At 48.2% G+C, this 18,751-nt stretch overlaps 5 protein-coding genes across 5 annotated transcripts; 3 read left to right on the top strand and 2 right to left on the bottom strand.

The window, feature by feature from the left end:
• Positions 1-14: 14 nt before the first annotated feature.
• Positions 15-644, bottom strand: HO173_003858 (uncharacterized protein; the record flags this gene model as incomplete). Its single annotated transcript, XM_037305782.1, has 1 exon — positions 15-644. One exon carries the CDS (start codon positions 642-644, stop codon positions 15-17), a length of 630 nt encoding a protein of 209 aa, XP_037166975.1.
• Positions 645-4,236: 3,592 nt separating this feature from the next.
• On the top strand, positions 4,237-4,928 carry HO173_003857 (uncharacterized protein; the record flags this gene model as incomplete). Its single annotated transcript, XM_037305781.1, has 2 exons — positions 4,237-4,525; positions 4,672-4,928. The coding sequence occupies 2 exons, from the start codon at positions 4,237-4,239 to the stop codon at positions 4,926-4,928; spliced, it is 546 nt and encodes a 181-aa protein (XP_037166974.1).
• Positions 4,929-11,014: 6,086 nt separating this feature from the next.
• On the top strand, positions 11,015-11,529 carry HO173_003856 (uncharacterized protein; the record flags this gene model as incomplete). Its single annotated transcript, XM_037305780.1, has 2 exons — positions 11,015-11,243; positions 11,300-11,529. The coding sequence occupies 2 exons, from the start codon at positions 11,015-11,017 to the stop codon at positions 11,527-11,529; spliced, it is 459 nt and encodes a 152-aa protein (XP_037166973.1).
• Positions 11,530-12,372: 843 nt separating this feature from the next.
• Positions 12,373-13,280, bottom strand: HO173_003855 (uncharacterized protein; the record flags this gene model as incomplete). Its single annotated transcript, XM_037305779.1, has 2 exons — positions 12,373-12,845; positions 12,992-13,280. 2 exons carry the CDS (start codon positions 13,278-13,280, stop codon positions 12,373-12,375), a joined length of 762 nt encoding a protein of 253 aa, XP_037166972.1.
• Positions 13,281-14,536: 1,256 nt separating this feature from the next.
• HO173_003854 (uncharacterized protein) lies at positions 14,537-17,280 on the top strand (the record flags this gene model as incomplete). Its single annotated transcript, XM_037305778.1, has 4 exons — positions 14,537-14,632; positions 14,689-15,105; positions 15,153-15,815; positions 15,865-17,280. The coding sequence occupies 4 exons, from the start codon at positions 14,537-14,539 to the stop codon at positions 17,278-17,280; spliced, it is 2,592 nt and encodes an 863-aa protein (XP_037166971.1).
• Between the last annotated feature and the right edge of the window lie 1,471 nt (positions 17,281-18,751).

Here is an 18,751-nt window from a genome sequence, read left to right as displayed (position 1 = left end):
GACTACTATCCCCGCTATAGCACCATCACCAACATCATGCTGGAGCACTGAAATGTTTTGTCCGTCTGGTGAGGGGGCCGTACTAGCCAGAGTAGTTGCAGTAGGGCCAGCGCAGTCACTGTTGCGGTCAAGGGGGCCAATGGGGAACTGTGCCCACTTGCCAATTTGCTTGATGAGCTAGTTGAGGCTGCGGCCGAGGCTTGCGTAAAGGATGCAGTTTCGGTAGACTCCGTGGAGGAAACAGCGTTGTCACCAGAAGGTGGGACTTCGTAGGAATCCGATAGATCGCTGTTAGTCTCGCCTCCACCAAGTGCTATATCAAGACTCATTACGCTGTCTTCGTTCTGTTGCGTGAGCTCAATCTTATAATGATCGGTCGAGAGGGAGTCACTTGGCGTCCACGTGTATGACTCGCCCGTGATGTTGCTACCGATGACAGAGACGATCGGGAACGATCTAAATCTGTCTAGGCAGAGTGTCGAACTTATAGGCTGAGTGTTTGGGGCGTTAGACTTTGCGCCCGTGAATGCGTCGGAAAAGAAAAGTATGCTCACAGATTCATTACCGAACCATTGGAGTTGTACAGGGTCGCCAACGTGGACATTCGTTTGGAGCGCCCCGAATGAGAGAGATGTAGACGTCATGTCGATGTGTGGGTCGAGAGAATGGTCGCAGGATCGAAATACTGAATCGAAAGGTTCTACTGTACGTATAAATTGGAGGGATCGCCTCGGAATGCGTTCGGTGTAAGACTCAATCTTCGAGTCAAGAGAATGGAACCGCTATCGGCGGCTTCTGCATGGTTTACCCGTTCACCATCGGAATGGTTTCCCTTTTCATTCCGGTTGGCTGCAGTTGCATGCACGCGCCCCTTGAAGAGTCACGGATCAGTCGAAACGCCGCCCCTTCCCTGCCTTCTTTAGCTATTCGTTTTAAAGGAGGCATGAGGCAGTGTGTATTATCATTGCTAGGCACTATAAGGCTTGGTGCCTGCTGGTCGAAGTATCGACATTTTTCGAGGCATAAAAGGAGAGCTGATGCGTTGATAGTTTTGTCAGTGCCTTGGGTTGACAATGTCTGGATTGGGAGGGTGAGGGTTCCATACGGGACACTTACAGTCTTGGGGGTTGTACACCTAAATAAAAGGGGTACATACATGTATCCACCCGCGCTGCTGCATGCGAGAGCTCGGTCTGTTATGTTTCACGTGTCGCGATCTTGTCTGGGCCTAGATATCCCGCTCGCTCGCCTCGGTGACTGAGCATTTTTTCCTTTTTCAATTCTTTCGAGCAGTTTAGTTGTTGGGATTGGGGGGCGTCCTCTGCCTGTTATGCGGAGGAAAATTGGTGAGCTTGAGGACACAAGGATTGTCAGGTGTCGTAGAACCCTACAAGGCCGGCAGCCCTTTTTTTAAGTTAACGGTTCGAAACTTCACCGGCATAATCTTATGGTTGAGTTGTACTTCCGTCCTTTCGTGGGCCTTGAATTCGGTTCGAACAGGACTCCCCACACGTCTGCAACTCGGATACCACCAGTGCTGTGAAAGTCCGGCCGGTTGATCCTTTGTTAGTATCGGCGCCCTTGATCTTTTTGGCATGAATCAGTGTTTATTTCGCCAACGCGTTTACCCATGGGACATCCAACAGGCTTGACTCGGGGAACACTTGGCCTTGCGGACCAGCAAATTGTATACCTATCTGCCACATAACTACAGCTATATTGGCGACTTCGGGACTTGTTAAGCCAATTGCGATTGAGGGCCTCGATATTATCGACGGCTGTTTCGCAGCAAACAAATCCTACTGAGGTACAGTGGGAATCGAAAATGAGGTCCGAAGAATGCATCACAAGGCACAATCTGATCCTCTTCATTGGATTGGTTGATGACGAGACATTCTGTCCTGATTTGACCAGCTCTTCTAGTTGTATTGCGGTAGGAAGTCAGAGCTGGGATCCAAGTGGTTGGAGAATTTCTGAGCAGCTCAAGGAAAGATGGGCGGTTCTATTTGAATGAACGATTGGGATGATAGGGAGTGACTTTCGTCTACTCGCCCCCACGCTACTATGAAGACCGTTTAGTCGCTTTTTGTTCGGAGGAATCTGGCATTGAAGATGAACTTGCCACGTGGGACTTTTCGGCGATGAAGTACACCATCATCGTACCTACTTTTGTAAGCTGTCCCAGAAACATTAAGGCTTGGTGAAGCCACGCTCGGGAGGACTCGCTAATATTCGCCGACTGTAGCGTTCGGTGTCTGGTCACGGGCGGCAGTATTAGTTAGGCCGGCTTATTTCAGAGATACCGTGACTGACTAAAGCGAGGCAAGGCCATTTTCAGGACATAATTGCCTTCTCAAGATCACTACGTTGTTTCTGCACCGACATTAAAAACATCGATGTCGCCATACTCCTTTCCGATACAAGCCAAGTCTCCCAATTCACCAAATGATTCGAAGATATGGAAACCTGTGGCTCGCAATACAGCATCTTCTCCAGGCCGGTCAACCAGGCCTGGGACCCGGGAGTACGTCTGATAAAGCTCTACGACCTTCTCCCACCTCTCCTACATGCTCAAAGCTTCCCTAGTTATACCAACGAGCTACTCAGCAAATACGGCAAGAACAAATACCAAATTCTCAACCTGCAATTATCGGCACAGGAGTCGAAGTATGACGGCGCAGTTTGAATGGATCGGGAGGCTATCGCCCTGCAGCTTTTGCGCTCCAGCCCATATTCAGCGAGCAGTTGTTGCTGTCTGCGCTGTGGAAGTCGCGACACGGCAGACGGAGGAACAGGTGCGATCTAACGATAGCAGCTGCGTTGGTATTGGGACCCTCTCTGGACTTGTTCGGAGAGCGAAATCTTGCAGGGTTGGAGAACATGCTGTGGTTTGTCGAGCGGGAGCCTATACTAGGTCTGTTTGCCTTTGTGGAAGACGCGCATGGGAAGCCGTTCTTAGACGTGTTTCTCGAACGTAACATCGCTTTTGAGGCCAGCGTCTATCATATGCATATCCAGACGGGGAAATTAGAAACGGGGCCGGAGTCAGTTCTTGCACGGTACAGAGTTTTAGAAACGGAAAGCGAGCTGACTCGGGTTGGATTATGTGAGTTCGGTTCGCCCATCTACAATCTATGTTCTCGGAGATAAAGTTCTCCTTAATTGGACCCAGCTAAAATCAGATATGAGCACCAACACTCTATTTTCCCTCGGCCCCTGCTTTTCACCATAAGTACCAGGGCGACTTGAGCTTCATGGAAACGATTAAGAAATGGTTGTTTGAGTCGCCGGTCTATGTACTCACGAATGGTGATGTGCAGCGGCATTTCCATCAGTGGTTGGCCGCTTGAGTCCAAAGAAGTCTATCTCTGTTTTCGGCTTGCAACTTGACCGGGTGACGAAAGGTATGTGATGTCACCGAGAAGAGGGCGACGAGTATGGGAGGAAGGATTATTCCCAACCCCTTTCCCTCCACAAAAACATCAAGCTCCCCTTATAATTTGGATATCATAGCAGATGCATTAGGAACTCAAAAAGACTCCACAACCATTCATTACCGAGTATCACTAAGATCTATTCCATTGAGCAAGCTTTTCAACTCATACTGAGAATCAGTCATCCCTACCAAGATCTCGTATCTCACAACCCTTACAATCCTCACTCCCCTTGCTACACTGATTTCAGCGTCCATCTGATCGCTTGACAGCCCGAAGGCGTTTGACAGGTTTGAGGACATTTCCCCATGACCGAAACGACTACCACTTTGTCTCACAAATGGCGCGGATTTTGCCATTACTGCCTGGTCTGATAGAAGTCCAACCAGATGCTGCTCATTCCGATCTTGCCACTCAGTTGTTTTCACGTCTCGGAGGAATGTTCCTGACTAGGGAATGGGTCCAGGGATTCAAAACTTGAACCTATCTTGTTTCAAGCATCGGGATCCCGTCTGTGGCTAGATACACCCTCACCCGCTTCATTGGTGAATTATGCTTCAGCTTTTCGTCTTTGACGCAGGTGCTTGACGGGAGAAACATTGTCTGTCTGACGTGTCCCGCCTGTGAGACAACCGTCACGAGCGTTGTGATATAAGGAGCCATGAGCACCCGCTTGACTTTCAGAACACCACATCGCCATCTCAACTCTCACCATCTTCATCACAGACTCACCCAACACCATCTTCTCCCCCTTTTCACTTCCCCCATAACCCTTCAAACCTACCCGACCGACATCCCAAACATGACGGAACCAGCACGACCGCCCGCGCCCGGCGCCCCGGACCCCAAGATGGAGAAAGTCCTCGCCATCATCGAACCCACCCTCGGCCACTTCTTCCACCGTCCCATCTACCTCCGCCAGGCGCTCCAGACCCCCGGCTCCCCCCTCCACGACCACGCCCTCAATTTCGTAGAAAGGACGGACGCGCGCTCCGTCGAGGAGGGGAATAAACGCCTCGCCGTTGTGGGGAACGCGGCGTTGGAACTTACGGTCGCGGATTTTTTCTTCGCGCGTGGGGCTGAGTGGAGGGGTGGGTGTGAGGTTTTCTTGAATTGGTGGGGATGGGGATGGGGGTGGAAGGAGAGGGAAGGGGAGTTTGGAGCAGCGCTGACTATTCGTTGCTGACTCGATCGATGATTTTTGATCTCTAAAACTGATTTTGATCCGTGTTATTAGAAATCGCCACCGAATCCAAAGCCGTCGCCACCGACGCCTCCGTCGTCCAGCTCGGCCACATGATGGAGCTCGGCCCCGTCTTCGACGGGCCCGACGCCCCGACCCATCTCGCCCGGACGGTCCGGGCGGTCCTCGGGGCCGTCTTCTGCGACGGCGGCGTCGTGGGCTTGAGGGGCGTGTTGGCGCGGTTCCGCATGTTTGATGGGGAGACGGAGAGGGCGGTTGCGGGGGAGGGCGTCGGGGCTGGGGCGGCGTAGGTTGTATGTGGTAAAAAGGGGGGAGGGGGGAAGTGGTAGGTGCGCTGCATCGAAACTGGACGTCTCGACATGGTGGGACGGGGTTACGGGTTGAGTGATATAGTCGCGTGTTGTTCAGACATGTGTCCACGGAAGAAGACACGTGTTCAACGCGAGCTGCATGCATACACACATATACACCTACCTGTTCTGCACTAGCTAGCTTCTTTCGATCTTTCGATCTCTATCTCTTGCACAGCTATTGTTTTCTGACCAACTCACTCATCCACTCACGCTTGCCTGTTTGTACATAGCGACCTAGTATCTTCGCTCCAGACCTATGTCGTGGGCCATGGAAGGGTTCTTGGTGTCGGGGTGCGAGAATAGGCCTGTGGACACGGGCTTCTGGGGTTGCTTTGGCCGGCGTTGGAATATTCCAATTGTTTGGACTTATCTTGATGTGGCCTCTGTGTGTGTGTGTGTGTGTGATGCGTGAGAATAAGAAATGGTTTTGGCTGGGAAGCTTGTGCTTTGACAGATTTTTTTTCTCTTGTTTTTTTCTCTACGGCTTGTTTGACTGGTTTTTCGTAGATATGAGATGTGAGATGTAGTATCGGCGAGGACTGAGGGATCACGAGTAGGGGAAATACGTTTGTAGACGTATTTAACGCTTTGGTTCGTTTTTTCCTCTCTTCTGATTGACGGCTGGCTTCATATTTGACCGTCGAATTGCATCACTGATCTACCTACGGCCCTGATTCAATCGCATGTGATCGAGAGGTATGAAGGTAAGTAGGGTAGGATGCGAGGATGTGGTATAGCGAACCGTTTTTTTCCTTCTTCTTCTTCGTCTGAACTTTATAGTCCCAGTCCTTTCGAGCGAGGAAGAAGAGAAAAGGAACGCGTTCAAAGCCGTCTCTTCTTGAGTGAGAGAATTAACACTTCACTACAACGTACTCTTTCTATCCAAGCTCCAGAGTCCGCTCCAGACGATGGTGTTGGACCCCGAGAGGAAGCATCATTTTGCGTACGGAAGGGAATGGGGAGTCGAGCTCCTGGTTGGAACGGAGTGAAATGGATTGCCGAATTGGTTGCAGAGGGATGAAGCGGTGATTGAAACCAAAATCAAAATACATTCAAATCTGGGTAGAAAATAATACAATGTAAATAATAAAACAGGATCCGGCTTACCCAAAAACGGGAGCCTTAAACCCTAAAAATGAACCCAAATTATCATGATAAGATTACAAGAAGCGCAGGAGGTCAGTCCCCGCCGGACGCCCCGACCTGCACATGTAAATTACATTTCAACCCCAAGAATGCATCCATCACCCCATGGGGTAAAAATATGGGTCGAATTTAAGGATCAAGGTTTGGGGTAGAATTGTAATTTGCCCAGCGGTGATTCGTCGGCCTTCTGCAGGGTCATGAGGATAAGGGATGAGGGGCTGGTTGACTGGCGGTGTGAAGTCATGTTTTGCGGGCTACCTGCTCGTTTGAGATTCTTTGGTGGGAGGTTGGGCACGGGTGCGGTTGGGTGGTAGATGGTTATGCTTTGTTTTCGCCCTTGACTCGATTTCTTCAAGGTGGTCTTATTCCTTACTGTCGCGCTCGTAGTGGGTTGAGAAGGACTGAGGGGTTTTGTGCTCAGATTTTTTTCATTGTTTCTTCGCAATAGAGCAATTGTTTGGGAGGTGGGATTAGTTGATGAGTAACTATGAGAACAACCATGGGGTGATAGGTGAGGACGGAAGAGGAGACGGACGGGATGTGGATTGGGGAGAACGCGTATCGTCGAGGCCCGTGAATATGTTTAGACTAACTGCAGTCGATATCGGTCGTTGTTCTCGCACTCGCTTTCAGTTATGGGAGGCTCTGCAAGCCCCGCAATCCGTGGTGATGATGTTGGATAGGTCCATTTTCTTCAAGTCATATGGCGTTCCAACGATCCTCGGGATAGGTTTCCTCTAGACAGGCTTTCTTTCTTTTCCAAGCTGCATGGCACGCTCAGACTCCACCCAGTATTGATTATTCTTCACCATAACTTCCACAACTATGGCGGCACGACTCGAAAAAGTAACCCCCCGCATCGCCCTCACTCGCAAACGTATCGAGGATATCATCTTTCACCGGTTCTAGAAAACCTCTCTTCCGTGGGAGGCTCTGCAAGGCATCAGGACATCCGTGTCGGGCATGACCGACAACGGAACTTCCCCTGATGGTAATAAACGTCTGACTCTTATTGGGGGATTCGCGATCGGTCTTGCGTTGGCGGAGAATGTCAAATACGGCGCAGAGAGTGCTGAAGGTATGTACGTTTGTCGGTTTCTCGCTCGAATGCTGGATCTGGAGTTTTCAATTACTTATAATGACTTGGGATACAGATTTGGAGACTATCGTGCGTACGAGGGGCAGGTGATAATCTCCCGCGCTATATTGGTGAGAGGGTCGGCTTGGTACAAGTCCTCGTTTCCGATTACACGTGTTCGGCCAAGGTCGCTGAGGCGGAGGAGGTTACGATGGTTATGTTTGTTAGGACTATCCTTGGCGCGCTTTATCTGGATACGGGTATGAGCGGGGTTAAATCGTCGCTGGGAAAGTGCGATGGGGTCCTTGGGAAAAGGAGCAAGAGTGAGCCTGGAGCAGATGCGGCGATGGGATGTTTGGACGTGTTTGATGAACCGTATGGTGAGGATGAGGGGGAGGGAAAGCGTACGAGAGGTAGGGAGGCGGGGTGCTGTCGAATGGTGCGTTCGTTTATGTGGTACTTCGTGTTCTCTTCAGGGTCTTTCTTGATCTGTTGGGTGATAATCGATTTATGTAGCAGATATCGTGGAGATATGTGGCGCGGTGTGAATGGCTCTGTTCATCTGCGTTTAGAGGAAATGTTCTATTCAATGCGCAATGAGCTGTCTCGCTGATCTTCAATGTGTAAGTCTTGTGTCAGTGCAGCTATGTACATTTTATCCTAGCCAATCGGGGAGTATTCCATTTCTCTTCATTCCCAGCTCTTTAGGACCTCGATTGCGCCCTTATCAGCTACTAAGCGAGCATATCCCCATGGCCGGCACTCTATCACAAGAAAATGCTAACGAAGCAGTCGAGCGCAGACGATGACGCATTCGAAGACACACTATTTCTTTCCGAGGCTCTAGATTTGTCCTTTTCTCCCGCCGACAGTAACTTGAATCTTGCTGAAGGGGGTGGGGTTCAACGGCGGTCGGAGCAAACGAAGTCCAGCTCTTATCCATTTCATCTCTACGATTGCTGGAGATCAACAGATAGCTTCAAGACAATCCTTAGAACAAATATATAAACTGATTCAGTGATATCGGTTGACGAAAGAGATCGCGTCGGACGATAATATGGTGAGTATTGCGAATGTGAGAGAGCTAGGGGCGTGTTGGGGACCGGACACTTGTGTTGGGGCTGACTATCAAGAAGATTTTGAGACTGGCTTATCTTGATACGGATTGGAAATTAGTCGTGACCTAATTTGGACTTCTTCTTCTACTTCTCGTCATCAGACGTGGTTAGCGTTGCAGATTGATATAAATTGGTCAGTACGAGGGTAGATCCTTTAGTAGAGCCGTCAGTCTGCAAATAAGCATGTTCCGGTTATAACATGCTGGCCGTGGTGGCAATTTCGAGTGCAAACTTCCGGTCAGCGTATCATTTGAATGGCCTGGTCGCTGTGTGTGTGATTGGTTGATCGATGTGCGAACCATGATTGTCCCAGGCGACAATTTCGATTAGCAAGAGTGGATCTTCGAAGGCAAAGCCGACAATTCCGATTGGATGCCGTTGCTATGACGACGTAGACACTGCATTCGCGGAGCCAGTAGTTATTAAGCCTTCACCGCCCTCTCTTTCTCCTTTCGTACCTCCATCGTCATCCGTCAGCACATATCAGACGTCATGTTAGCTGAGGTTCCTAAAGGGGACTCGGCTACCGAGTAAAGCCGTAGTGTGGCTAAGACTCTTAATATACGTAGACTTAATACAGAAGCTTAAGGGAGTCGTTTTTCTTCTTACTTCTATAAGAATTAATCTTATAATAAAATCTATATATAAATATATATTTATCTATTACTAAGTTTATATTACTATATAACTTTAAATATATTTAAATTTATCTATATAATTTATCTAATAATTCTAATCGTAGTATTTAGAAGTAAGTAATCTCGCTTAATAGCGTCGAAAGAGTTAATTAATTAAACTACTTAATTTATCGCGAAAATCGTAGTTTAATTAATTAACTCTCTCGGCGCTATTAAGTTAAATTACTTACTTCTAAATACTACGAGTAATACTTTTACTTTTTAAATAATAATAATTAATATATCAGTATATATAAAAGAATAAGATAGGGCTGAACTAGAAAACCTTGAATTTGTATGTGCAGCCAATCATCAATTCGTCAGGTCTACGCTTTTTGGTTAGACACCGCGGGTAAACAAATTAGCGTCCGCAACTATCAAAAAAATAGGTGTACATTATTAACATATAGAAAAACTTTTTGTTTTCTATTAACTTTTTAAGATTTTAAACTTCAAATTTTGGAGCGCAGTCTGCGCTTTCCGAATTTTTAAGAATTTTGAAATTTGGTCTTATAATTATTAAAGCGCAAGGAATTCAAATATCGCTCATCAAAGTCCGCTCACCAAAATCCGCTCGACAGCCCTAATCAAAAAACAGGTGTACATTATTTGATTTTAGAATAACTTTTTTGTTTTCTATTAAAATTTTAAAATTTTTGGTTTAAACTATAGAATATAATGTGAGCTTTTAGATAAAAAAAGAATTACTAAATTTAGTCTTATAGATATTTAAAGATAAGGAATTCAGATATCGCTTATCAAAGATCGCTCACCAAAATTTACTCGACAGCCCCGATCAAAAAAAAATGATTATGAATTTAATTCATAGGCCTTTACTCGTATAATAGAATAAGATAGAGCTAAGCTTAAAAATCTTAAATTTATATATATAATTAATTATAAATTCGAGTTCGCTACGCTAAAATAAGTATATAAATTATAATTAATTATTAAGAAGATAAAGTTTAAGAAGATTTAATTATAAAGATTATATTTTATAAGAATATTATAAAGAGAAATATATCTATAACTTAGTTAAAATCTATATAAACTTCTTATTTAATAAAGAGAAATAAATCTAAATAGAGAATTCTACTATAGTTTCTATTATCGTTTTTAAATTCTAAGTAAGTCTCTTAATATTATAAGCGTATTCTTAATATATTACTTAATTCTATAATCTAATATCTTAGCGAAGATATCTTCTATTATATTATATCTTCTTTTTATCTATATAATTCGATAGTCTTATTATTCTATTTATCTTATTTATATTAATATTATATCTATATTAATTCTAATACTTAGCTAGTAATTAAATTTAAATTAATTATCTAAGATACGAGTAATTTAAATTCTACGAGATTTTAATTTATTATAAAGAAAGATTATTACGAATCTAGAACTATTAAGATTATTAATATTAAGAGTATTAATACGTCTAGATCGATTTATAAATATAAAGAATATTATAAAGAATATAATATAAATTAGAGTATTAACTAGATATAAATATAATCGTAAGACTCTTATTATTTATTTAATAGTAGTTGATAGAGGTTGTCTAGCCAATAACACTAGTGGGCCTTGGCCATGGTAGATATTAGGCTCTACATCAGTCATACATAGCAGTTATCCTTCTACCTCTGGGACGTACATCATTGGTTCTCTGGGACGTACATCATTGGTTCCTCTTATTTCCGGGATGGCGGTGTGCGGGCTTTTTTGCTACCCGGTTGCTCAGCTTCCGGGCGAAGCCGCAGTGTGGCCATGACTCTTGGCATACGTAGGCTTTTGGCATAGAAGCTTAAGAGGGCGATGCCCCCGTTTTCCTTCTTGCTTCCGTAAGAATTCGTCTTACTACAAGATCCATATACGAAAATATATTTATCTACTACTAAGTCCACATTACTACATAACTCTAGACCTACTTATACTTGATTATATAAGTCTGTCTAACACGTCACTTCGTTCTTTCCAATTGCGCCCCGATCGGCCTTCGCTATGGAAGACACAAATATGATGGACAAAATTCGCGGGGTTGAGGAGATCATTGGCTATCAATTTAGCGATCCTTGGACGATATGGGAAGCGCTTCAAGCCGCCGGGTCGCCGGTCCAGACTATAGGCAATCGAACACTCGTTGGTGGGAACAGACGTCTCGCGGTGCTAGGCGACCGGGTGCTTGACCTTGCGATCGCAGAAGCGTGGCACGAGGGGATGGAAGCTCGGGGTGACAAAAATACATGACGAAGGATCGCCTGAGGTCACGAGCTGACTTTATTTCAGTTCGATTTGACCAGATCCGACAGGCAGTTGGGGGTAACCTCAACTTGGATAGAATTGGCCGTGCGACTGGTCTGGTGGCATTCGTCAATCAAAACCCTTCGACGCTGGGCCACGTGTCTCCGGTCACAATGTCTGCCACTGTTGAGGCTGTTCTAGGAGCGGTGTATTTGGACAGCGACATGAATACTGTCAAACGTGTGATGAACACGTTGGGATTGGTGCCAACTTGAAGGGTGGGCCCCAAGCGCAAGCCAGTAACGTATCCCCTTTCTCCCCCACCCCACCTCTGGTGAAACGCTATGCGAGTTAATGTGACTTTGTAAATATAGCCTTTGCATGGGGGATCCTCGGAGCTTCCGCATCGCGGTCCTCTCGCTGGTTGCGATGATTGAAACCGCGTTCTTCTCCATTTCAGGGTCTCTACTGCGGATAGAATGAGCAGTCGAATCCGCAGTGGGCAACCCTTTTCTGGGAAGAGCTCGGATAGCAGCGTCGGAGCCCAGCGGAAGGACGGCGTTGAGGCGGATCCAAGGAACCCCCATGCCGCAGGATGTTTTGCCTGAGCCACAATAAGATCGGTTGCCAGAAGAATTTGACCGGGTGATACGGCTTCTAATTGCTTGCAATAGATGCCACTACCCTTGATGATGGACAAAAGCGCTTGTGATTTTCTTTATTCCTCGCGAGAGCATCTGGTTGCTGGGACTCGCAAACACGGTCGATGTTCTTGATTTCTGCGACGACCTCTTCAACAGAGGTCCGAATTTTGCTTTACCCGCATGTAATCAGTATCTCTTCAACAGAGATCTGATCTGATCCTGTTTCGTCATGTACCCAATCAATAGATCCTCAGTTACACAGACAAATAACAGAAATAGCGTGACTTAAATGAACGTCCTCGAATCCCCCCATTGCAAGATTTCTGGGCAAATTGCACCCGCTACGGAGGGCCACCAACCCTTGTAGCCGTACAACACCTTGGTGTTGACACGACCCGTTCCCGAGCGTCGCCATGTCATGCTCTTGCACCACCACCCAATCTCGAAACTTTGGCCGTTAGTGTCGATCGAAGTCTACCCTTGAGTCTCAGCTTCGACTGTGAACTCATCTGACGACCAAAAACCGGCAAAATCTTTGTGTAAAAACACTCTATACTCTACCGATACCAGCGCTTGGCCAGGGAAAATAGTATTGTTCGGCATCGGCGGCCGTTGTCCCATAATTTCGATGATGAAACGCAAGGCTTTGTGAACCAGACGGCTCTTCTCTTGCACATGGTCGAGGCCCTTGAGGTCGACCACGGCTAATATCATGCCAGGCAGCTCTACCCGCCTTCTGCGCGAAAAGCGAAATCCGGAGCCGTGGTAGGCATCGAAATCTCGAGTCCCAATGCGGAAGGTCTGCGTCGAAGCACCGATGAGACTTTTGATTGCAGGAATAGATGCATCGAGGGTGGGAATGCTTGCGAAGCCAACCCAGAAGTCAAACTCGATTGTCTTGATCGCGGGTGCCAGTCCAAGCAGTCGACCAACCCAGTCATTTCTGGCTAGTTCCAACGGCGCGGCCGCGACGTGTTTGATCAAATGACGAGAGGTTTTGGGGAGTAGGGAGGGTCATGAATTTTGGGCAGCCCGACAAGACGGCGGAGGAATTGGTGATTGATGTTAAGATGATCGGCAATCTGCGTAGTACCGAGGAAGAGAAAGGTGTTCTCCCCGTACAGAACGGGATAGGCTTCGGCGGAGATGGAGCGATTGACGGCGAGGATGGCGGGATAGAGCTTGGGAGTGGAATAGCTTCGGCCACCCACTGCCTTTTCAAAGTGACAGTACTGGGGCTTTCCGTCGAGCAGTAGGCTGTATATCTGGAGTCGAAGCTCGAAGGGCAGAGACTCGAATCTTGACCTGGGTGGAATGGCGGGGCGAAGAGGCAAGGCCTCTGTCGTTGGGATCCGATTATGGATCCGCTGTAGCGTAAGCATACTTTTATGCTTTAGTCTCTGGTGGTTTTTTCATACAGGGTGTTGGTCGTAAACAGGCGAGCAAACATCATCCACCGACTACATTATGACTCTCCCAATGTTCGCAGCCTTTACTAACTGCTAAGACCGCTAAGGTATAGGTACTTTACCTAGGGTACCTTAGTAGATGCACAGTCAGCCTGAGGGAAGCCTCGACAACCAATCGGTCAATACTTTCGTGTCTTGCATTTTGCGTATCTGCGAAAGCTTCACATTAAATCTCGACCCCCACACCACCTGCATAATTCTACAGACTCTTGAACAATGTAGATATCAGAGAGTGTGTGTGCAAGACAATTGATGTTCGATTCTTGTGACTCTGATACCGCCGGAATATCGTCTTCAGTCACTTTGCAGATTCCGACAGCGTTAGTATCGCACAAAATCAGAATACCAGCTTCTATATACACTCTTTTTTGACACATGCATTATGCATCATTCTATGCATCTGTACAGGTGACGTGGTGGGGCTCGGGGCCCGATTGCACCGAAGGCGCGAGAAAGTCACAGAACTTATCTTCTATCAATACTCGTATGTAACTCGATAACGGAGGCCTTGATCACACAAGTTCCAGTACGTTAACTTCTTTAGTCGAGTGGCTAAAAAATGATATCTTATACAAAACAGGAACGCATCTGGCGCCGTCGAAGAATTATCCGACGTGGAAAATCCGCCTCGGTGAATGCCAAGCTTTTGCAAGGGTCTTGCGATTAGACTTAGAGTACGCTAAAAGGGCCAGCTTACCCTAATAAACGCGCCTGCCGAGGTGCGCTAAGAGTCTAGATTCTACTTACTTACTTTACTTTAGAAGAGCCGTCAAGCCTCCACCACCCAACAAAGTAACCACCTGGATGCGGCAGGAGAGAGCGCAAAAGAGCGGTCAAAAAACTGAGATGGATCACATGATGATTATTCATGTGACTCTCTCTTCCTTCGATCGACCATGGCTGATCGATAGACTCGGTGCTGTGACGGGCGGGCGAGGCTTAGCCTTGTTTTAAAGAGAGAAAGGAACCATTGTTTGCAGCTATGTTTGCAGCCACTCTCTCCACATTGACCTGCGCGCGTGGGTTAGGTATTGACTTGTTTTCAATATCTACCTTAACGTCCAACATTCTTCTCATCTGACACTGCTCTCTTACATTCTTCTCTCCTGTCGCTGCGCTCATTGCATCTCACTGCCCCACTAACACCACCACCGAAGCCTGCGGTCGCCATGGTCGTCAGAGCCCCCGGCCAAGGAGGCATCCTCCAGGGATCCAATCCCTCCACTTACGACCCGAAGAACCCCATTTACGTCTTCATCATCCAGGTATGTCTCTCCATTGATCTGCCGGCGGACCCGATACTGACCCATCCTCGTTCTAGGCTGGCATTATCCTCATTTTCACCCGACTGCTCCACCTACCTCTTTCCAAGATCAGACAGCCAAGGGTCATCGCAGAGGTCGTAGGCGGCATACTACTCGGTCCCTCTGTCCTCGGCCGTGCCCCGGGTTTCACCAATGCAATCTTCCCCGCAGCTTCCATGCCCACACTCTCAACGGCGGCCAACGTTGGTCTGATCCTCTTCCTCTTCCTTGTAGGACTCGAGGTGGACTTGCGGCTACTGGTCAGGAATTGGAGGATAGCGCTCAGTGTTGGAGCTGCCGGTATGGCTCTCCCATTCGGGCTGGGATGTGCAATTGCATACGGACTCTACCATCAATTCCGCGATGATAAGGGTCTCGTACCCATCAGCCTCGGGACATACTTGCTCTTTATCGGTGTTGCCATGGCCATCACGGTAGGCCTATATCGTCCTGGCTGTTCGCGAATGCTAAGCACATGCAGGCTTTCCCAGTACTCTGCAGAATCCTGACCGAGCTGAAGCTACTTCAGACCCAAGTTGGTGTTGTCGTCTTATCCGCAGGCGTCGCAAATGATGTGGTTGGCTGGATCCTGCTAGCTTTGTGCGTCGCCATTGTCAACGCTGGATCCGGAATCACGGCTCTATACGTTCTCCTCACATGCGTCGCCTATGTGCTTTTCCTTGTTTACGCCATTCGCCCAGCTTTCCTGTGGCTCTTGAGGCGCAGTGGTAGCATTCACAACGGCCCCACTCAATCCGTGGTGGCTCTGACTGTGCTGATGGTCTTCGCCTCAGCTTTCTTCACGGGCATCATTGGAGTCCACCCAATCTTTGGAGCTTTCCTGATGGGGTTGATCTGTCCCCACGAAGGAGGATTTGCCATCAAGCTCACAGAGAAGCTTGAGGACCTGGTCACCGTATTCTTCCTCCCACTTTACTTCGCACTCTCGGGTTTGAGTACCAACCTCGGCCTCCTCGACAATGGAATTACTTGGGCGTATGTCGTCGGAGTCATCGCGGTGGCATTCATCGCAAAGGTTGCCGGTGGTACCCTTGCTGCGAAAGCCAACAAGCTTGTGTGGAGGGAGAGCTTCACTATTGGTGTTCTGATGAGTTGCAAAGGCTTGGTAGAGCTGATCGTATTGGTGAGCCTTACGGATCCCCTCTCCCCTGCAGGGATACTGACTGGTTCAGAACATCGGTCTCCAAGCAAAGATCCTGAGTCAGCGTACCTTTACCATCTTCGTCGTCATGGCTTTGGTCACCACCTTTGCCACAACACCCATAACACTCGCGCTCTTCCCACCCTCGTACCAGAAGAAACTCGCTGCTTGGAAGCGAGGTGATATCAACTGGGACGGGAGCCGACTTGATTCGGAAGACGCTGCAGGCAGCTTTGGGGGGTCTGTGGCGGGCAAACCGCAGATCACAGAATGTCGAAGGCTTCTCGTCTGCCTCCGACTTGACAGTTTGCCCAGTATATTCACCTTCGTTGCTCTCTTGGGCGGTGAGAGGTCTAATACTGCGGTTGCTAAGGTTCACCCTCGCAAGGATGGCAAAGTCGCAGGAACCGAGACAGATAGGCAATCCTCAGGCCCGCAGCGACCCCTCGAAGTGCATGGACTTCGAATGCTAGAGCTCACGGAACGTCTCTCGTCTGTGATGAAAGAGTCCGAAGCAGACGACTGGTCGAATCGAGATCCCGTGGTGAACGCTTTTCACACCTTTGGCCAGCTCAACAATGTTGCTGTTTCCGGAGAAGTACAATTCGCACCTGAAACACAGTACGCCGCCATGCTGGGTGAACGGGCAACGGGCAATACATCTGATATGGTCTTACTTCCTTGGAGCGAGAGTGGTAGCCTTTCCGAAATCGTCACGGCGTCTTTTGGTGAAGGGACTCATGGTACTTTCAGCAATGCGTCATATAATTCCTTTGTCTATGACTTCTTCCAAAGCGCACCATGCAACGCAGCGGTGTTCATCAACAACGGCTTTGGTGCGATCCCACGCGAAGAGCCGCGGTCATTGACCCGCGTTGCTACCGACCTCAGCTTGCGAAGCAATGGGTTACATACGACGGCACCGCTCCGAGATCTCAGCCATCACATCTTCTTCCCTTATGTCGGATCAGTGGATGACCGGGTCGCCCTGCGCTTCGTTTTGCGACTGGCTCGGAATCCGAATGTCACCGCTACCATTGTGCATGTGAAGGGACCGAGCGATGAGACCATGGTGGCTGGAACGGGCAAGAACAATGCCATGGTTGTCACGAGCGTTGTGCCGGAAAGTGATAGCGAGGCATTCTTCCAGTCGATGGCCGACTCCCTACCGGGAGAAATGCAATCGCGCGTCTTCTTCGATACGGTTGAGACGCTGAACACATGGGATGAGTGTGTGGAACGCGCCAAGGCGGAGGTTGGGCTCTCGCCCAAGAACGCAGGTGACCTGGTGGTGCTGGGCCGAGGTCAGCGAGGCATGTCGTATGAGGGCACCGATATCTCGAAAGGGGATGTTGATCAAAGCCTGAGTCATATGAGCAAGGCTCTGATCAGCGGCAACGTCAAGGCTAGCATTTTGGTTATCCAAGCGGTGCGGAAGGGGTACTAGGGTTGCATGGCTGCATTCCGTTCGGGGGGGTAGCAGATGTTGCATGCATGTTTATTGTGGAGAAATGTTTCGAGGAGAGTGATGTACTGTATTTACGATGGTCACAATCGTCTCTCTCAAGTCTCGCGTCGTTACACTATTATATACAGCGGAGAGTTGAACATTTCGCGTGGCATTGATTTTTCATCACCCTTCGTGCTTTACACCCAGCAAATCCGAACTATTCTACGGAGTGCTCGGCTATTTCGTCTCTCATCATAAAGTATTCCTTAATTTTCTGGGTGACATATTACTATCACACTGCAGCCAGTAAGGCCTAGAGTACTGCTAAGATTAAGGTACCTACTTGTAAGGTATGACCCGGAAAAGCTCGGACCCCGCGATCAACGTGCTAAGGCAGCGGCCCGTTCCTAGGCTCGAGAAAGATAGTTAGACTTAGGGGGGCACGTTCTGCTTGGCATCCGCTTGTACTGTTGTAGAATATCTAGATTCCTACCACCAGTCGTAGAATTGATACCGGACCCGAGCAGCTGAAAATTGCCCGACGTTGCGTGTGTTTGGTCGACCGTCGATACCAATATTATCGTACCTGTTGGAATTCAGCATCTCAGCCCTATTGTGCTTGGCAACAACTATAAGTAGCACACAAACTCCATAGAAAAACAACAAGCCGTCATCAATTTCAACAGGTTATGAGCCCGGTTTGATGAAAATCGTCACCACGACGGCTTCCTTCGTAAGATTACTAAAGGTATTCTTACGTCGTACAATTCAGCCACAGAGGTCCCGGTCGACGTCCGCTGCGTTAACACAAGTTGCTACTCACACCTCTACGGCTTCTCAGCGTAATTCCACACCTCACAGATCCTACGATACGATATCGACCACAGCACTGTTAAAGGCAGAAGATTGGGGGGCTTAAAGAGCTAGGATTCAGGGGAGGAAAGTAAAAGCGCACCAGACAAGGCAGCTAGGGGAGGACTCGACAGTTAGAAAGATGTCAGATGCCAGTGTCAGATGCCAGTGCCAGAGCCAACGTCGCCTGTGCCCGATGCCAGTGCCAGAAGCCCGTACATTTCGAAGTCGAATCAGTCACTCGATATACCCTACAACACGCCACAAAGCCCTCTACGGAGGCATTCGACAAGGCAGCTAGGGGAGGACTCGACAGTTAGAAAGATGTCAGATGCCAGTGTTAGATGCCAGTGCCAGAGCCAACGTCGCCTGTGCCCGATGCCAGTGCCAGAAGCCCGTACATTTCGAAGTCGAACCAGTCACTCGATATACCCTACAGCAAGTCATCTCGGAAAGCCCTACTACGGTAGGCACATACACTCATTACGTCCAGAGCACTCTTCCCGATTTCCCTACGAACGAACGAGGTTTACGGGTTTAAGGAGGCTTCAAAGTAGGACACAGGCAATTGATTCATGGAAAGCTACAGCTACAGTCCCAAGGGGAAGCAAATAGG

The sequence above is a fragment of the Letharia columbiana genome (genome assembly GCF_014066305.1).
Source record: "Letharia columbiana isolate WasteWater2 chromosome Unknown Sc0000010_s0, whole genome shotgun sequence".
Classification (NCBI taxonomy): domain Eukaryota; kingdom Fungi; phylum Ascomycota; class Lecanoromycetes; order Lecanorales; family Parmeliaceae; genus Letharia; species Letharia columbiana.
This window is presented reverse-complemented; position numbering and strand designations above follow the sequence as displayed.